The following is a 16,938-nucleotide window of genomic DNA, read 5'->3' on the forward strand; positions in this document are numbered from 1 at the left end:
AATACCGGTGGTGAGGACCTCGCTCGCACCGGTTTACTGATTACGGGCGTCTGATTGGGCGATCGGGCTATTCTCGATACACGTTTGAATGGATCTACTTCCGTATTTGGTGTCCTCACAGTCAGATCTGCCTCTGATCTAGAGTTTTCAGCACGGCTACTCATTAAAATTCCGCTTTCATTATATATGTTGTTCGTATTGTTTCTCGCATTGTTTTCCATTTACTTCTTTCATACAGCGCATCGTGTGCAGGGGGGTGGGCCGAAATAGACTGGAACGGGTATACCCTCGGGGACAATGCCCCTACCCCAGTTCCCTGAGTACACGTACGGACCGGCGCTCACCCGGGGCAACATAGGCTACTACTCCTATGCCCAATGCACACTTCCTGACCAAGGACCGAAGTGGCTGTTTACTGACACCTCACCCTCTCCCTTTCGTCAGCGGAGAAGTCGCTTGCGAAGAGTTTAAGGGACTCCCAGTATGCTGCGTCGTGTACCGGTCAGGTAGATTTAATCATCCGCACCTAACATGGTGAATAGACGCTTACGAGAAAGCCGCCCATTATGGATCCGTCACGCCTGGATTTTTTTTTTATTGCACAACATGCCCTTGCATGTTGCGGGAGACACATATTTCAAAGGAGCGGTGAAGACCTCCACTCCCGCCGCTTCTCGTCGGGGACTGCTTATTCGTTTAAACTTATTTCGCAACTAACCTGCTACTACAGGCCGTCCGGCTATCCGCGACCTGCCGACCCCCCCGGTCGCTTAAAGCTCAGCGACGGTGACTATTCCCCTTGGAAATTTAAAGTCCCACGGGGCGCAGTGTGTTCGCGAATGTGTGTATGGAATATGTTGATGGTCGAATTGTTGACGTGCGAAAGTATGTTGATATGCGACGAGTGTGTGACGAATTGTTCAAAGTAAAAATGCATCAGTATATCAATTTAAATTTCGCCAAAATTCCGATTCTCGTCCAGCTGATCGAGTATAATAAACACATGCACAAGCGAATAAACAGATGTGCGAAGCGGTGTAACAACCGAATCAGCTGTCCAAACGATGTTATTGCAAACGCGCGGGATGAGTCGCAAAACGAAAAGTGATAAAATGAATGTTGAATGTTTCCCGTTTTCCATCCTTTTTGATCAGTTTGTTGGTGTATAGGCATGGTGAGTTGTGTTGTGGTGTTCTCAGCTGTGGTGAACTAAGCTGTTTTATTAGGGTGCGCCAGTTTTTACGGGTAGAGTGGGTGGATGCTTAACTCATTTAAACACTTATCGTACATATAAACACAATGTTACTTTTTTGACGACACACCAGCAAACTGAAAAGTGTTGAGTGTCATCTAAAGACACATAATAAAAACTAAGTATATAAATAAATAGTTAATTTAGGCATTACACAGCTATGCCTACCTGTGTAGCAGATTCGCCCAAACTCTGCCAAAGCTTTTCTTCAACGTTCCTAATGCCTGTTGTTAATGCTTATCACTAATCAACCATTCGAGTGCTCATTTCTTGCAACCAGTTGCTACAGGGTATTATAGTTTTGTTCACCTAGTTGTACGTATCACCTAAACTTAATCGCGATAGATATAGGGTTATCTATATATAAATGATCAGGGTGCCGAGAAAAGTTGAAATCAGGGAAAGCACTTCTCTGACAATGGTATGCCTGTGTGTTAAAAATCTTGAAGCAGGTCCATACTTCCCAGAGATCCCATATACCTAATATAAAAATTTTCGAACTTCTGGGTGACTTTATGCCGAATATAAAAGACCAATATTTGAGTACAGAGTATGTTTTACTCATAACAGTGTATTTTTGCACCTAAAATAGATAAATATGAGCGAAAACTTGACTTACCCCCCATATAACTAATATCAGGATTTTCGAACATCCGGCTGACTTTTTAGCCCTGACAGACGAGCAAACTTAATTCAGGCATGCATCACGGAATTCAAAATAAATAATAAATAAATAAAAAATTGCATAAAGCTTAAAAACAAGCTTGTTGGCAACACTTCAATTGTGAGTGTAGTTTATTTTTGACAGGTTGTCACGCTGCGTTTAAATTTACCGTTACGTTTCGTATGAGTTTTACTAGTGTGCAAAGCTAAAATTAATTTCACAAAAAAAAATTTCAAAACAAAAATATATATACATATATATTGTTATCGGATTCTATTCAAAATTTTATTGTTGCAAAGGTAAGTAGTTCTTTTTACCTTTTACATACAAGTGAAAGTGAAAAATGAAATAAAGTATCGGGTGAGAAAACAAAATGGAAGAGTGCCTCAGGGCACTTATAACAGTTTACATGAAAATTTGTGTTTTCTTTTTATTGTTTTGTTATGTTTTTTTTGCAGTGCCTGCCATTGTTTTATAGCTGAAAATGGATTTTCGAAACCGTAAAAAGGTCAAACTGAGCGAAATGACCGATTAGCAAATTTGTGAATTTATGGAATCGGTTGAAACAGACGAAGAAGCTGATTTTAGTAGCGATGACGATATGAATGATCCGGATTTCGAACCTAATGAAATAAGCCCCGAAGATGAACGGTACATATCGGAGGTAGTTCACCAAATCGATGAAGACGAATCTGCTTTTTTGAATAAAGCGGACAAGTTTTCGTTGAACTTGAGTGCAATCAAGGAAGATCTTCCCTCAACTTCGCCAAATGAAGAAGTTGAAGAAGCTTCAGGAGAAGAAGGGCCATCAACTTCAACACCACGTTTGAAGCCACCAAAACGTGCCCATTCCCTTTTGCCTGAATTTGATTGTAGTGGTCAGTCTATTGTGCCTTCCTCTGGAGGTTTCAGCGGAACAGGTAATATGTCTAGATGCTGTGTTCATTTTATTTGTGAATCTAAAATTCCATTTATTATACGTATTGAAGCAATAACCAAAGATTCGGCTGAGTTTTCCAAAGTTATATGGCGAAAAAGATCGATGTGTTTGCATGTAAATGAGGTGGCCTTCCGTGGTGACTCAAGCCTACCATCTTCAATCAAAGAGCTTAGAACTCCGATGGAGATATTTCGCTATTTCTTCACTAAGAAAATGGTTGACAAGATTGCTTTAGAATCGAGCTGGACAGCTCGCAATGTCGATATCAACTCCAAGTTCATAACACCCGCGAAGAAATTTACAAATACATTGGCATTCTTGTTTACATGAGCATTTACCGCTATCCCAATTTGGAAAGCTATTGGGGCCCAAATGCGTTTCAACCAATAGCAAAAACGATGCCTAAAGCAAGGTTTATGGCGATAAAACAATATTTGTCTTTTCGTGATGAAAACACTAGGGCCAAAAAAGGAGAGCCTGGTTATGATGCGTTGTTCCGTATTAGAGCGTTGTCTGATTTTTTTAAACACACGGTTTGATTCCGTACCCAAAACAGCCCGATTGTGCGTCGATGAACAAATGTGTGGCACCAAAAATACATGCCAAACAAACCACACAAGTGGGGCATCAAATTATTCGTGTTATGCGATACAAGCGGATTCGCTTATCGCTTCGAGGTTTATAATGGTGCTGGCGACAATGTGATCTTACCAGGACAACCAGATCTTGGAGCCACGTCGAACGTTGTTGTTCGTTTATCGCAAACTATACCAAACTTCAGGAATCACATTCTGTATTTTGATAATTTTTATACATCGTTGCCGTGTTGGTATTATTGCGAGCTCGAGGCATATTTAGTTTAGGCACCTTACGAATTCCTCGAATTCATGTGAGTATATGGGGAGAGCATATAGTGTTGGCATAACCACAGTCTTATGGAAAGACAATAAATTAGTACGATTGGCATCAACATACTACGTCGGCGTTCAACCATTTCAAAGATCCAATACAGATGCAAACAAACAGCCATCGAAAGCAGCTCGCTACGACAGAAAGGCGAAGAAATATTTGGAAATTGATTGTCCTCAAATAATCAAAGAGTACAATAATCACATGGGCGGTGTTGACTTGATGGACGCTCTGATCGGCCGGTACCACATACGAGCGAAGTCAAACGATGCAATAACTCGATTGTTTTACCATTTCATTGACATGGCGATCACAAATGCGTATTTACCACATAAACGGATTTATGCAGAAAAGGTAACTGACTCAAGTCATGAATCAGCCAAACATGAACGGGTTTTGCAGTTCCCGCGATTTCGTGAAGCTGTAGCTGCTATAGAGCCAAGCAATTCGGGAGTTGGCCAAAAGTCAAAACATCCCGTACATGAAGTGCACTACGATGGTCAAGACCATTTTCCAATTTGGCTTGGCAAAGAAGGCGGAAAAAAATGGTGTAAACTCTGTAAGAAGTCGCAAACAAAGTGTGTTTGCTCCAAATGCAATCTTCATTTGTGCTGCACCAACGCAAAAAACTGTTTAATTATCACAATAAAAATTAGTTCTTTTGAATATATTTCGTGTTTGCTTATCTTTCATCTTTGCTTTATCTTTCTTTTCCAATCTACTACTCTGTCGTGTATACCACATCATATATTTGGCATAAACTGTCATGAGCGCCCTGAGGCACTCTTTACCTTTTGCCTACCTGTCATTCGAAAAAAACACGCAAATCACTTGGGGATGTTTTTTTTTGAAATACTTTACACTCTAATTATTCCATAACAAAATTCCCACTCGCCTTCTTCCACGCTGAGAGTTTTGAGTGATAGAGGGTTAAGCGATTTAAAGATGTGCGTTGTCTCTAGAGTTTTGGCCGTTCGGGCCGCCCGCGTAAGTAGTAAGAAAATGTTTGTGGCACGTATCCAACAAAGGTTATTGCTGTCCTTAGGAAAGAATTATGTATGTAAACATGCGCATCCGAAAACAGTGCGGTGTGTGCTATTCGAATTGGGTGGGGTGCAAGTCCAGAATAGCTCGAAAAAATCCTCTTATTAGCCAGGTTAATAAAAAAAAACCTTTAGAATTTTCTAGAGTATAAAAACAAATTTCTCGACTTCTAGGACAAAGTATTCTTCACAGACGAAAACAGATTTAACATTTTCCAAAGCGATGATCGAATACAGATATGGAGACAATATTAGTTATACCGTAAAACAATATGGAGTCATGGTTTGAGGATGTATGGCTTCGTCAGGCGTTGAGAACTGAGTATTTGTTGATAGAGTAATGTCCAAAACTTTATATATGAACATATTGAAAGAAAACTTGCAACAAAGCGAAGAAAAGTTGAGTCTTGTGGATCAAATATACTGTGGGCAATATAATGATTCCAAACATACAGTCCCACGTTCTTGCAACTCCAGCCGTGCTAAAACGTTTGTCCCTCAGTATACGTTTTTGATTAATGACGTTTTATGGGCGCGGCAGTAGTCCGATTACGCCTATCTACAATACAAAACTTCTTATGGTGCCAGTGAACGGGCACGGGTGAACGGACAAACAGGCGGATTTGAACTCGTTTTGTCACCCTGATCATTTGCATATAAAAACTCTATATTTAAATCAATTAATTTCGAAAAAAAGAAAAAGTGTAACGGCAGCAAAGGCAGCAGTGCAATAACTTTGACACCAACGGAAAACTGCAAGATCCTGAGGATTGCTTTCAATTCCGTTTTTTCTATATCAAAAGTGGTGCAGCTATTAAATAAAAAGTTTGGAAGACTTCTAAAGGGTGATACATTTCGAAGCTTTACTTTTAAAGAAAAAACGCAGAAACTTCAAATGTAATGGGTAATGCTTATCATTCAAAATAACATTCTTTGGCATTTATTTTTTGAAGATTATCTCATTGAAATGTTGGCCGCGCTACGGCTTAAATGGTCCTTTTGTTGAGTCCAATTTTCGATGACTGGTTCGAGCATATCGGGGTTGTCCACATAGACTTTGGACTTTACATATCCCCACAGGGAAAAGTCTAAGAGCGCTGAGAGATGATACGACCTATCTTATGGGAGCGCAATGTAAGTGATCAGCGAAAAACGCTACTCCCTTTCGCTTTGCCGTAGGATGCCGTAGGAATCCACGGCATTTGGATTTTTGCCGTAGAAACGTGTCAGCTGATTACTCTCTCACAACGCAGGGTTGCCAATCTCGATATACTGTAGTAATTATAAAAGTTGTATTTAATATGTTTGAAATTTTCTTAAACTAACTCAAAATCAGAGTCGAAAGCTATTATTTATAAATATATAAACTACTTTTAATAGTTTGTTTTCAGTTTTGATATTTTATATTATGAAGAATTGTAATTGATGGCTGATTTCTGCGTTTTTACCACGGGCTCAACTTTTGACACATTTTGCTCGCTAAGGAAGGCAACTGAGGCAGGGAGTAGCGTTTTTCGCTGATCACGCTATAACGTCACGATCTTGGTGGCCAACCGACCGAGTGTTCTCTCAATAAATCCATTGATTGATGCGATTTGTTGGAAGTAGCGTCGTCTTGTTGAGATCAAATGTCGCCGGGATCACGAGTTTCAATTTCAGGCATCGGATAATCGATTACCATGGCGCGATAACGATCGGCGTAAACAGTTACGTTCTCACCGGCATCATTTTTGAAGAAATTTGGACCGATGATTCCACCGGCTCACAAATCACACTAATCGTTGTTTTTTTCTGGATCAAATGCCAGTCTTTTCAGATTGCTCTTCGTCCCAAATGCGGCTATTTTACTTGCCCATTGAGCCAGAAAAAAGAAATTTGCCTGGTAAACGTCGGGTCTTCTTGAAACAATGTCACTTGGGAAGGTCGAGCGGCTTCAGTTCTTGCACAAACTGTATTTTCTACGCTTTCAGTTTAATATGTATATCGATGCAAAATGCGCCAAGTCGTTCCATACGTCAGTCTGAGTTGCTGCAAACGCCGCCGAATCGACTCCATGATTTTGGTGTAAACTCTCAGCTACGACTGCTTTATTTTCTTTACTGCGTGCTGAATGTGGTCTATTCGGTAGAATATTTTCCTATTATGAATGCTGCGAGATTCGCCGTTGCCTTTCTCTTGAAAATTCTTAACGTCGACTCATAAGATGTTGTCATCGTCCGTGCCTCTGCACCATATAGCAGGACGGGATTAATTAGTGTCTTATAAAGTTTGGTTTTTGTTCGTCGAGAGAGGACTTTACTTCTCAATTGCCTATTCAGTTCGAAGTAGCACCTGTTGGCAAGAGTTATCCTGCGTTGGATTTCCAGGCTGACATTGTCGGTTGTGTTTATGCTGGTTCCTGTAGGCAGCTGTACACTCTTACAAAAAATTGTACCTCCTCGATTAAGTTCTGCAGCTCGAATTATTTTCTCCAGCAGCAGATTGAAGAAGTCGCACGATAGGGAGTCGCCTTGTCTGAAACCTCCTTTGGTATCGAACGGCTCGGAGAGGTCCTTCCCGATCCTGACGGAGCTTTTGGTGTTGCTCAACGTCAGTTTACACAGTCGTATTAGTTTTGCGGGTATACCAAATTCAGACATCGCTGCATAAGGCAGCTCCTTTTCGTGGTGTCAAAAGCAGCAGAAATCGACGAAGAGATGGTGTGTGTCGAATCTTCTTTCACGGGTCTTTTTCCAAATTTGGCGCATGGTAAATATCTGGTCGGTTGTTTATTTGCCAGGTCTAAAGCCACACTCCAAGGTCGAATCAGTTTGTTGACGGTGGGCTTTAATCTTTCACACAATACGCTGGAAAGAACCTTATACGCGATGTTGAGGAGGCTTATCCCACGGTAGTTGGCGCAGATTGTGGGGTCTCCGTTTTTGTGGATTGAGCGGAGCACACTTAAATTCCAATCGTTGGGCATCCTTTCGTCGGACCATATTTTACAAAGAAGCTGACGCATGCTCCTAATCAGTTCTTCACCGCCGTGTTTGAATGGCTCACCCGGCAATCCATCGGCCCCCGCCGCTTTGTTATTCAGGCGGGTAATTGCTATTCCAACTTTTTCATGGTCGGGCAATGGAACGTCTGCTCCATTGTCATCGATTGGGGCTCATCCGAGGCAGTTGGTATCTTTTCATTGGGGGCGTTTTTTACGTGGCGGGTCCCAAACCCAGCGCACAACCATGTGTAAGGGATATTTCGCCTTCTCACTTTAGCTCGCCTTCGAACGAATGTTCTTAGGCTACCCAGAGAATACTTCGTTCTGATCGTTTCTGGCCACTCCCAAGTGAATGGCGACCAGAGAACTTTCCCCACTTGCGCGAACTTCTACACATGACTTCATCCTCCTAAATATCTGGTCAGTTTTTGCTTTTCCAGCATAAAACCACACTGATAACGTCAAATCAGTTTGTTGACGATGGGCTTTAATTTGTATATCACACAATAGTATTATCGATAGAACCTTATATGCCATAAGCTTATCCCATGGTAGTTGACGCAAATTGTGAGATTTCCGATTTTGGTGATTGGGCAGAGCACACTTTAATTTCATTCGTCGGGCATGCCTTCGTCTGACCATATTCTACAAAGAAGCTGATGCATGCTCCTTATCAGTTCTTCGCCACCTTACAGTTCTTCGATTGGTTTCACCATTTCCAGGAGTTCTTTCACTGCCAGTCAGCACACTGCAGAAGTGTTCCCTCCATAAGTATGCTCTGGGCATCAGTCACTAGATCACCTCTGGAGGTTCTACAACAGTATGCTCCAGTCTTGAAACTTTCTGTTAGACGCCGCATCTTTTCGTAGAATTTTCTTGCATTACCCTATTGGCCAGCGTGTCAAGCTCTTCATACTCACGCATTTCAATCTGTCTCTTTTTTGTCTGCAAATACTTCTTGGTTCCCTCTTTAGTTCTCGGTATCTATCCCTCGTGTTGTGGTCGATTGTAACATTGCGAGGTAGGCAGTCTGTTTTCTCTCCGCTCCGATACGACGTTGTCCGAGTCAATTTTAAGATCTTGGAGCGTACGTTCGTCTAAAACACCGGAGATGTGTCCTCCGTCTATCTCAACACCGTCGATCTGGTTGGTGGCTTTTCCTTCCGAAGACATCCAGGTGGCTCGATGAATTTTCCTATGCTGGAGTCTAGTACTACAGATAACCATAGTTCGGCCCCCGGAGAAGTCCACCAGCCACAAACCATTGTTTTAAAGGTACCTTCCTTGGACACCCTGGCGCTAAAGTCGCTAAGCACGATTTTGACATCTCTCTCTCATTACGAATCCCACACCGAATACGCGCTCCTTTATAGTACCACTCTTGTAAAGGCCGCGAGGACCTACTCGTCTCAGTCCTTGTCCCGTCTATCGCATTTCGTGGACGGTGGTGATTTCAGCCTTTCTTTTTACGAGGGCATCAACCATCTGGGCAGCGGCACCTTTTCAACTAAGAGAGCGAACATTCCAGGTCACAATCCCTGGTGAGGGGACGTTAAGCCTTCAAACGGATGTTTTTTGGCTACACAGAGGATACTTGGTCTAAGACGGGAAGTCGTGAGCTGCTTGAACCATACGTAAGAGAATCATTTCTGGCCACTCCCGAGTGAATGGCGCTCAGGGAACTTTTCTTTCTTATGTGAACTTCTACACATGGCTCCAATGCCAAACAGTACTGAACAGAAACAACATGACGGCTTGACACGACTCACGCTGACCTGTCAAAAGAAGACTATAGAAAACGGTACTTGGATCACCCGTTATAAAAGCTCCTCATCTAAAAAAAAAGGTAAATGTTACGATGGTGTTATGGTTTGGAGAATATAACCGTGTTTTGACGTATTCGTATTTCAAGTAGACTTCAAAATGGATGTAGACAATTAAATAGAATAACCTTTAACTGAGATATAAGGTAAGTTTGGTGTTGGTATTTTTTAATTGCTTCGCGAGAATGTATTACTCTAAGGCAATTTTATTTTAAGAATTCAACTTGAGCATTTGCATACATTTGATAATTTAGTTGGGGCTGGTGACCAGTTTTGGAAGTTGACGTACCTTTTTTTTCAGAACTTTTTTGGCGGTGGGTAAAATTAGAATCCTACTGGAAGAGTCGAGAATGGTCGAGATATAGCTGTATACTTGAGCATTCCCTAAATACCTCTATTCTAATACTGTCATTCATCTACTCAGCTAGTTCGAGATTCATCATATCTCCAATGTACTCACGTTTATCAACTCAAAATTTAAAAGATAATTTCGTTGATGAATTAAATGTCTATACTTTTCGATATTTTGGCTTTGTATGTATATAAATTTCAACTTTTTTTCAGCTGCTTTACCTGTGCGCTAAATGTTTTAATTTCAATTATAAGCGCATTTTTTGTGGTCTTCCTAATCGTCGGCATATTGGTCTACTTTATTTATTATCATGAGAACGAGGATGACACAGCTAACAAAATAAAAGATGAGATAAGGGACGGTTTGGAAAGTGGATTGGACAAAATTAAAGGCACATTTTCAAACTAACAGGTAAGTGCTGTAATTATGTACATACACGCCTAATTACAAAGTACGGTGTTAAATCAACATTAAAATAGATGTAAACATGAACTTTTGATTTTGAAATAAACATAACATGTTACCTATTATATAATACTTGTATATGCTGATTAGGGTCGCTTTCTAAACCATATAACAAGAACTTAAACCACTGGAATAATTTGGGATAGTTGGCAATAAGAACAGAAATTATCAACAACATTTCGCACTCAGTAAACAAAACATGATTTTTAATAGTTTGTTAACCTAACAGTTGTATGTATCACCTAAAACTAATCGAGACAGATTAGGTTATATCTTTATATATGTATAAAAAAAAAGTCGTGTTAGTTCCACTATATACATATAACTCCAAAATAGCTAACCTGATTTGGCTGAAATTTGTGGGTAGATGGCTTATAATCAGGGAACGGACATAGGATACTTTTTATCTCTTTATTTTAATAGTCAATACAATTCATAAATACGTAAACTATATTTTAAATCATAAATATGTGTTTAAAATTCATATAAAAACTATTTAAATAATTTTTTACTTAAAAAAAAATAAAATGAATAACAACACATAGTGGCTTCAAAAGTATAGTAATTTTCGTATACATATATGGATTATACTGATAGTTACTACTAAACAAGACGAATTTTTTGCACCATGTGGAACCGGTAAAACATTTCTAATATCACAACAGAAAAACACTTTGACAGTTACAACGCCTGGCATTACGGCTACTTTGGTGAACGACGCAAGAGCATTTATAACAAACCTAACACATACACTTAACATTACAAAACAGCGGAATTACTGCAGTGTTGAGAAAAAGTTCAATCATAATTTTAGATCACAACTGTGTGGTGATTACGGGCAGTACACTCATTCTTCGCTTTTCTTAAGTCAATGATGAAATGTTGAAACACTTTAATTGACCATTAATATGCGCGAACAATTGCAAACTGATCTACGCTCAGAAATAATGCAATTGCTAGATATTCAAAATATTTTTTTTATGAAAATGAAAACCTTAATTATCTAGATATACCGAAATCCACCTCAATTAATAATTACTTAGAAGCCTTATGTACCTGAAGGTATTATCTAGGTTGTAATCTTTGAAAGTTGCAAAAGTATGAAATATTCGGTTATTTCAGAACTTATCCTTCTTTACTTGTTAAATATAAAGTTTCGCCAGCACCTAAATGAATTTCACGGCTATATCCGAACTTAGGCCTTCCTTACTTGTTTTATATTGATTTTAATTACGAAGGTACAAACTTACGATATGACAATATCGTTAGCTATAATAGTATAGCGCACGCTCGAAAACATGAACTAATTGCGAAATTTTCACGTTTCCGAAAACCCAAAAATAATTAGTTAATATATGTTTGTTTACACCTTTAAATTCACATTTTATTATAGTTTCGTATACATATAAATTTGTACTTAACGGATATGATAGGAAATGTAAGTTTGAGAAAATTTTTATTTAAAAAAATGTGAAATCTTTTTGTATTTTCTTGTTTTCTAATAATTGAAATACAGCTTTCTCCCTTAGGCGCCTCAGAGCATTGTCGATTAGGGGACGACCTTTAATTGGCAAGTTTCTCTCCTTTAAAAATGATGTCACCTTATAAATAATATGTTTTAGAAAATGACAAAATTCAAAAGGAACTTGTACCTGCGGAACGAATGATTCATGAAGCCATGAAAATAGACGACGTCATCCAAGCGGATTTTAAGTTCTTTTGCTTAATAAGACATTAAAAATTTTTAAAACAGAGTGGATTCTATGCCTTCCCAATTCCCAATATTTTGAGTTTATGAGTTCCAATATCGTTTGAGCAACACAAAATAAAGCGAAGTCATCAGCATGATATAACTGATCCATCACCATGTCCTATTCCGTCATTTTAGCTCTAACTTTTTCTATAAGAGGGTTAATTTTCTGAGGTTGTGAAGACAATCTTTCGACCGATATTTGAAGAAGTCGAATGCGGTATCTTTGCTTGAAATTTTGAAACCGTAAAAACCATCTTCGTTTTTCTTTAATTTTGTATGCAGGTTTTGGCTTTTTCTTGTAGCATTAAAGCACTTATTGGCAAGTTCTTATTTCTCATTGTCCATATTTCCATTGATTCTTACGAGCGGACCTACACCATGCCAAGAAAATTCTCCCCAAACCATAATATTTTCGCCACCATGCTTTATCGTCTTCTGAGTGTACTTAGGATTATATTCTTGGCACTTAGGACGATATACAAATATTCTGCCATCTGGTCCTATTTTGTTAACCTTTGTTTCATCACTCCACAATACATTTTTCCAAAAATTTAAGCTTTTCTTTTGATGAGCTTTGGCGAAGATCAGTCGTTTTGAAATATTTTTTTTTAAGGAGTGGTTTCTTCCTTGATATGCGTCCGAACAATTTTGTCTGATTCAGACGTCTTCTGAAAAGTCTAGAGGATATTTCTAAGCCCAATGATTGATTGACATCAGCTGCTACCTGCCGTGATGATTTAAATGGATCATTTTTGGCGATACTATAGCAGCGTCTGTACGCGCATCCGTTTTACATGGTCGTGGCTTCCGAATCCTGCCTTTGACCAATACTTGGGAATTCTCCTTACATGATTTGATTGCTTTGTATACTTTTTTATGAGAAATTTCCATTAGTTTAGCAATTTCGGCCTCTTTTTGCCCTTTTTATATATGTTCCAAATTATTCCCCTTTCTTCAGTTGTAGTATGCTTTCCGGATCCCTTTTTATATTATTTCTTTCACTGAAATACTTCTAATTATATATTTTTCAACAACACAAAAAATTATGTTCTTAAATTAAAGTCTGCGCGAGTACTACTTCTGCGAAGTAATCTATGCAATTTATGTGTCCACTCCGGACACGATTTCTCGAAATGTTATCGACCGATTTAGTTCGTATTGTGTACACGTTTTTAAAATAACATTATCTAGTTACTGAACGAAGGATTTTTTCTTGTTTCATTACAACTTATTTTTTTCACCAATAAATGGCGAAAATTTGACCAAAAAATTAGATTTTTTGTTCAAAGTCTGAGAAATAAGGAAAAGTTTAATATTTTCTTATTTCCTATGTTCAAAAACGAGATTTAGATAGGTACTAACGGCTAGTTTTTTAATTTTATATGAACCAATAATAATTTATGCTGTCCACGGCGAGAGCACATTTTTATGAACCGCCCAGGGAAATGAGGTCTCAGCGGGTGAATTTTCAACATTTTTGTATTGATATTTCAGGAGATATTGTTCAAATATGTACCTTATATAACATATTATATTTTTCAAATATATGATTGTTTATATTAAAAAAAAATCGTAAAAATACCTTTTTTGTACCTCTGAAACCCACCTAACATTTTTAATTAAGTATAAATTATAACTTAATATTGATCCTGCATATTATTGGTAGTTCCATCGTGAAAGAAACTACTCCGAACAGGTGCAATATGCAAAAAAATTCATTCATGTCACTCCGAAGATATGGAATTTTTTTTAAATACGCGGCGCATCGAAATTTTCAGGGTCCACTTGAGTTAGTTTAACTCATGTGTTACGAGTACACCTAATCGAGGTGGAATTTGGATGAAGACCTTTGGTCCCAGGTCAATCTAATGTCGTAGAACTCACTGTCGTGAGAATTGATTTACTTTATGTCATTAGGTAACTTCACTTTGTTTGGCATTAAATTGAAATATGCTCGAACAAAATATGTATATCTAGGTTTTTTTATACACTACTAGACGATCCGGCCGCGGTATACAAAGTAGAGAAGAGACAGGGGAAAATCGGGGTCAGCAATCCTCAGGGGAGACTAGTGCCTTAAACAATTATTTTCAGATTTTTTTCTCCAACAATTCACAAAAATTGTTCCTATTCGAATTACTATATCTCGTTAGAATATTTGCTTGGAATGTTATAAAATAATGTTCTCAGCGGTAAAAATCAATTGAAAAACTCAATTTATTGAGATCAGCACCAATGGTTCCTCAGGATCTAGCTATCATATACTTATGGTAACGAGCACATTTTACATAAATAAAAAATATAAATGAAATTAATTTTTTCGCAAAATTGATAAAACATAATATCAATAAATTGATGGATCAGGGGGCCCCCACCATACACCCTCGATCTCCGGGTTTCTCTTTACGAATCTAAGTACATTAAATATTATTATAATAACCTCTGTAGGTCAGTCTGGTAGACTAATAGGCTTCCCTCAGAACGTCTTGAAAAAAAACTTTTATAATCAAATCTTCCGCACATCGTTCTCTGATAATTTTGTTTTTTATTTAAAAATTTTTGGCGGCCATTCAAATTGAAAACTTCTATTTTCCACTAAAAATTTGCGCCATTTCGGGGGTGGAAAACACTCTTATGGAAAAATAAAGAATTCCTATACGATGGGGGAGGTATTATATACATATGTCAAAAATGTATACAAAGTTTGAAATGAATCGGTCAAGTAGTTTTGAAATGACAGTGAAAACGGAATTTGAAAAAGTAGTTTTGAGAAAAACGCGTCTAAAATTTATAAATTTCAAAATGTGACAAAATTCAGAATTGTCAGAAGTGGGCTCAATAAAATGTAAAAAGGTATGAATAAAATTACGCAAGCCATATTTTAGAAATAAACTCGCAAAAAAGTAATTTTTCTGCCATGGAGAAAAAATTCGATACCGCTATAAAATGTTGCCAAATATGTGTAAAAATTAAAAATTTTGAATGGTAAGTAATGCGTGGCTGCAGGTGAATACTGTCTGTATGTACATAGATGGGACCGAAAATCATTATTTGAAGTGTACAATTTTTTTTCTTTGCAGTTCAGGCAAGACTAAAACATATAAGTATTTAAAAGTTTAAAAACAAAAAAATTATTTTTTAAAATTTTGTCGCACCACTTTTCTGATTTTCTACTGATCGGGGCTTTGTGCAGGCGTTTTGATAACTTTTGGACATTTATAAAGCAATCAGCTTCTTACATCAAATATATAAAAATAAGTTGGTTTTTGTCTGTTCGCTATAGCTGACTAAACCGTTACATGAAATGAAAAATGTCCTGAACCACTTTGAAAAGAATCCAATGAGGATGGTTTGTAAAAAAAATCACGAAAAGTTCATTTTTAACAGACTTACGAGAGTAAATTAAAAAAAATCCATTACTTATTTATAACAGAGATTGTCAAATTTAGACAGATAATATGTTAACATTTATCTTAATAACGCTGATCAGAGCGAGTAAATTCTGAAAGGTTCGAGCAAAATGTACAATGCCAAGTAAAACAGTTCTCCCTTTGGTTTACATTTAACTGGATATCAAAGTTCGTACAGTTTTGCACTTTATATAAGTTTTCCATTACATTCGTGATAAACGCGCGGATAATGAGATATTCTACGTAAACGTGCACGCGCCCTGCAAATACGAATTAGATGTGGCTATTTCACAAAAATGAAGCTCAACAGAACCCTAGAAGCTACTAAAATGAGCTTCAGGCTCCTGTTTTTTTTAAGTTTAGAATTTTGTTAGAAGTAAACAACATAATTTTAAAATGGTTTATACCTGCAACGCAGCCTCCCTACCAGGCAAAAACACCTTGTAAAAAAATGGCAAGAAAGCTAATCAGCAGATTAAACCAAAGTTTATATAGAAATACGTTTCGATTTTCAATATTGATTTAAAAGAATATACTTATAAGACGGCAACAAAACAAAGAAGGAATATTGTCGTACGAGTCGAGTGTATATTTAGCAAATTTATCTGTTTTTGTGCTTGATTAGATTTTTTTTCTTTAAATTAAAATTATTATTGTTTCAAGTGGATTTAAAATTTTTATTCACTGTGTTCAATTTAAAATTTGCAGATTTTGATTTTTAATTTTGAATAATGTCATCCAAACGTAATAATATTGGAAGATATTCTCGTTCTGCTTCACAGGTAGCAGTTAGGAGAAAATGATGTGCAGCATTTGCAAAGAAATTTAGTTGATCGGCAACGTACTACAGGTAGAAGAATTTTGCAAAATAGGGCACGTGTTTTAGGAAATTTTATTCGAGCAGCGTTCAATTATGATAATACATTGGAATATAGTTTGCACGCATCAGGTTATATTGGATTAATGTCTGTAGTTTGTAAAGCATTCAAATTCAAAACTGACACGCCGTGATTATGTTGTGCTAATGGAAAGTGATATTACCGGCGCTGAATTTTGAGCTCTTTGGTTTTGGGAGTTACACCTGAGTCTAAGCATTTTTGGCGATTATCTCTTTGTTGGAGGATAATATGCACTGGAATACTATTCTTGCAGATGCATCAGTTTCTGATCATCCACAACAAATACGAACACTATTTTCGATTATATTGGCAACGTGTTTTCCTTCCAATCCAATGGAATTGTGGACAACTTATCGAGAACATATGGCAGAAGACATTTTACATCGAGTTCGTCGCAGCTTTTCAGATCCTTTAATGAATTTCACGCCAGAAATTTATAATGAAA

General features: G+C 37.7%; 1 protein-coding gene across 1 annotated transcript; it reads left to right on the top strand.

Annotated features, from left to right (window-relative positions):
- The first annotated feature begins 2,003 nt into the window (after positions 1–2,003).
- Positions 2,004–5,277, top strand: LOC120780278. The gene is made up of 2 exons (XM_040112542.1): positions 2,004–2,836; positions 2,906–5,277. Exons 1-2 carry the CDS (start codon positions 2,467–2,469, stop codon positions 3,184–3,186), a joined length of 651 nt encoding a protein of 216 aa, XP_039968476.1. The 5' UTR covers positions 2,004–2,466; the 3' UTR covers positions 3,187–5,277.
- The last annotated feature ends 11,661 nt before the right edge of the window (positions 5,278–16,938 follow it).

The sequence above is a fragment of the Bactrocera tryoni genome, unplaced genomic scaffold (genome assembly GCF_016617805.1).
Source record: "Bactrocera tryoni isolate S06 unplaced genomic scaffold, CSIRO_BtryS06_freeze2 scaffold_25, whole genome shotgun sequence".
NCBI classification, from domain to species: domain Eukaryota; kingdom Metazoa; phylum Arthropoda; class Insecta; order Diptera; family Tephritidae; genus Bactrocera; species Bactrocera tryoni.

Coding starts and splice junctions, on each gene's coding strand:
- LOC120780278 (XM_040112542.1), top strand. CDS start 2,467: ATGGAATCGGTTGAAACAGACGAAGAAGCTGATTTTAGTAGCGATGAC. Junction 2,837..2,905: donor TGGAGGTTTCAGCGGAACAG/GTAATATGTCTA, acceptor TACGTATTGAAG/CAATAACCAAAGATTCGGCT.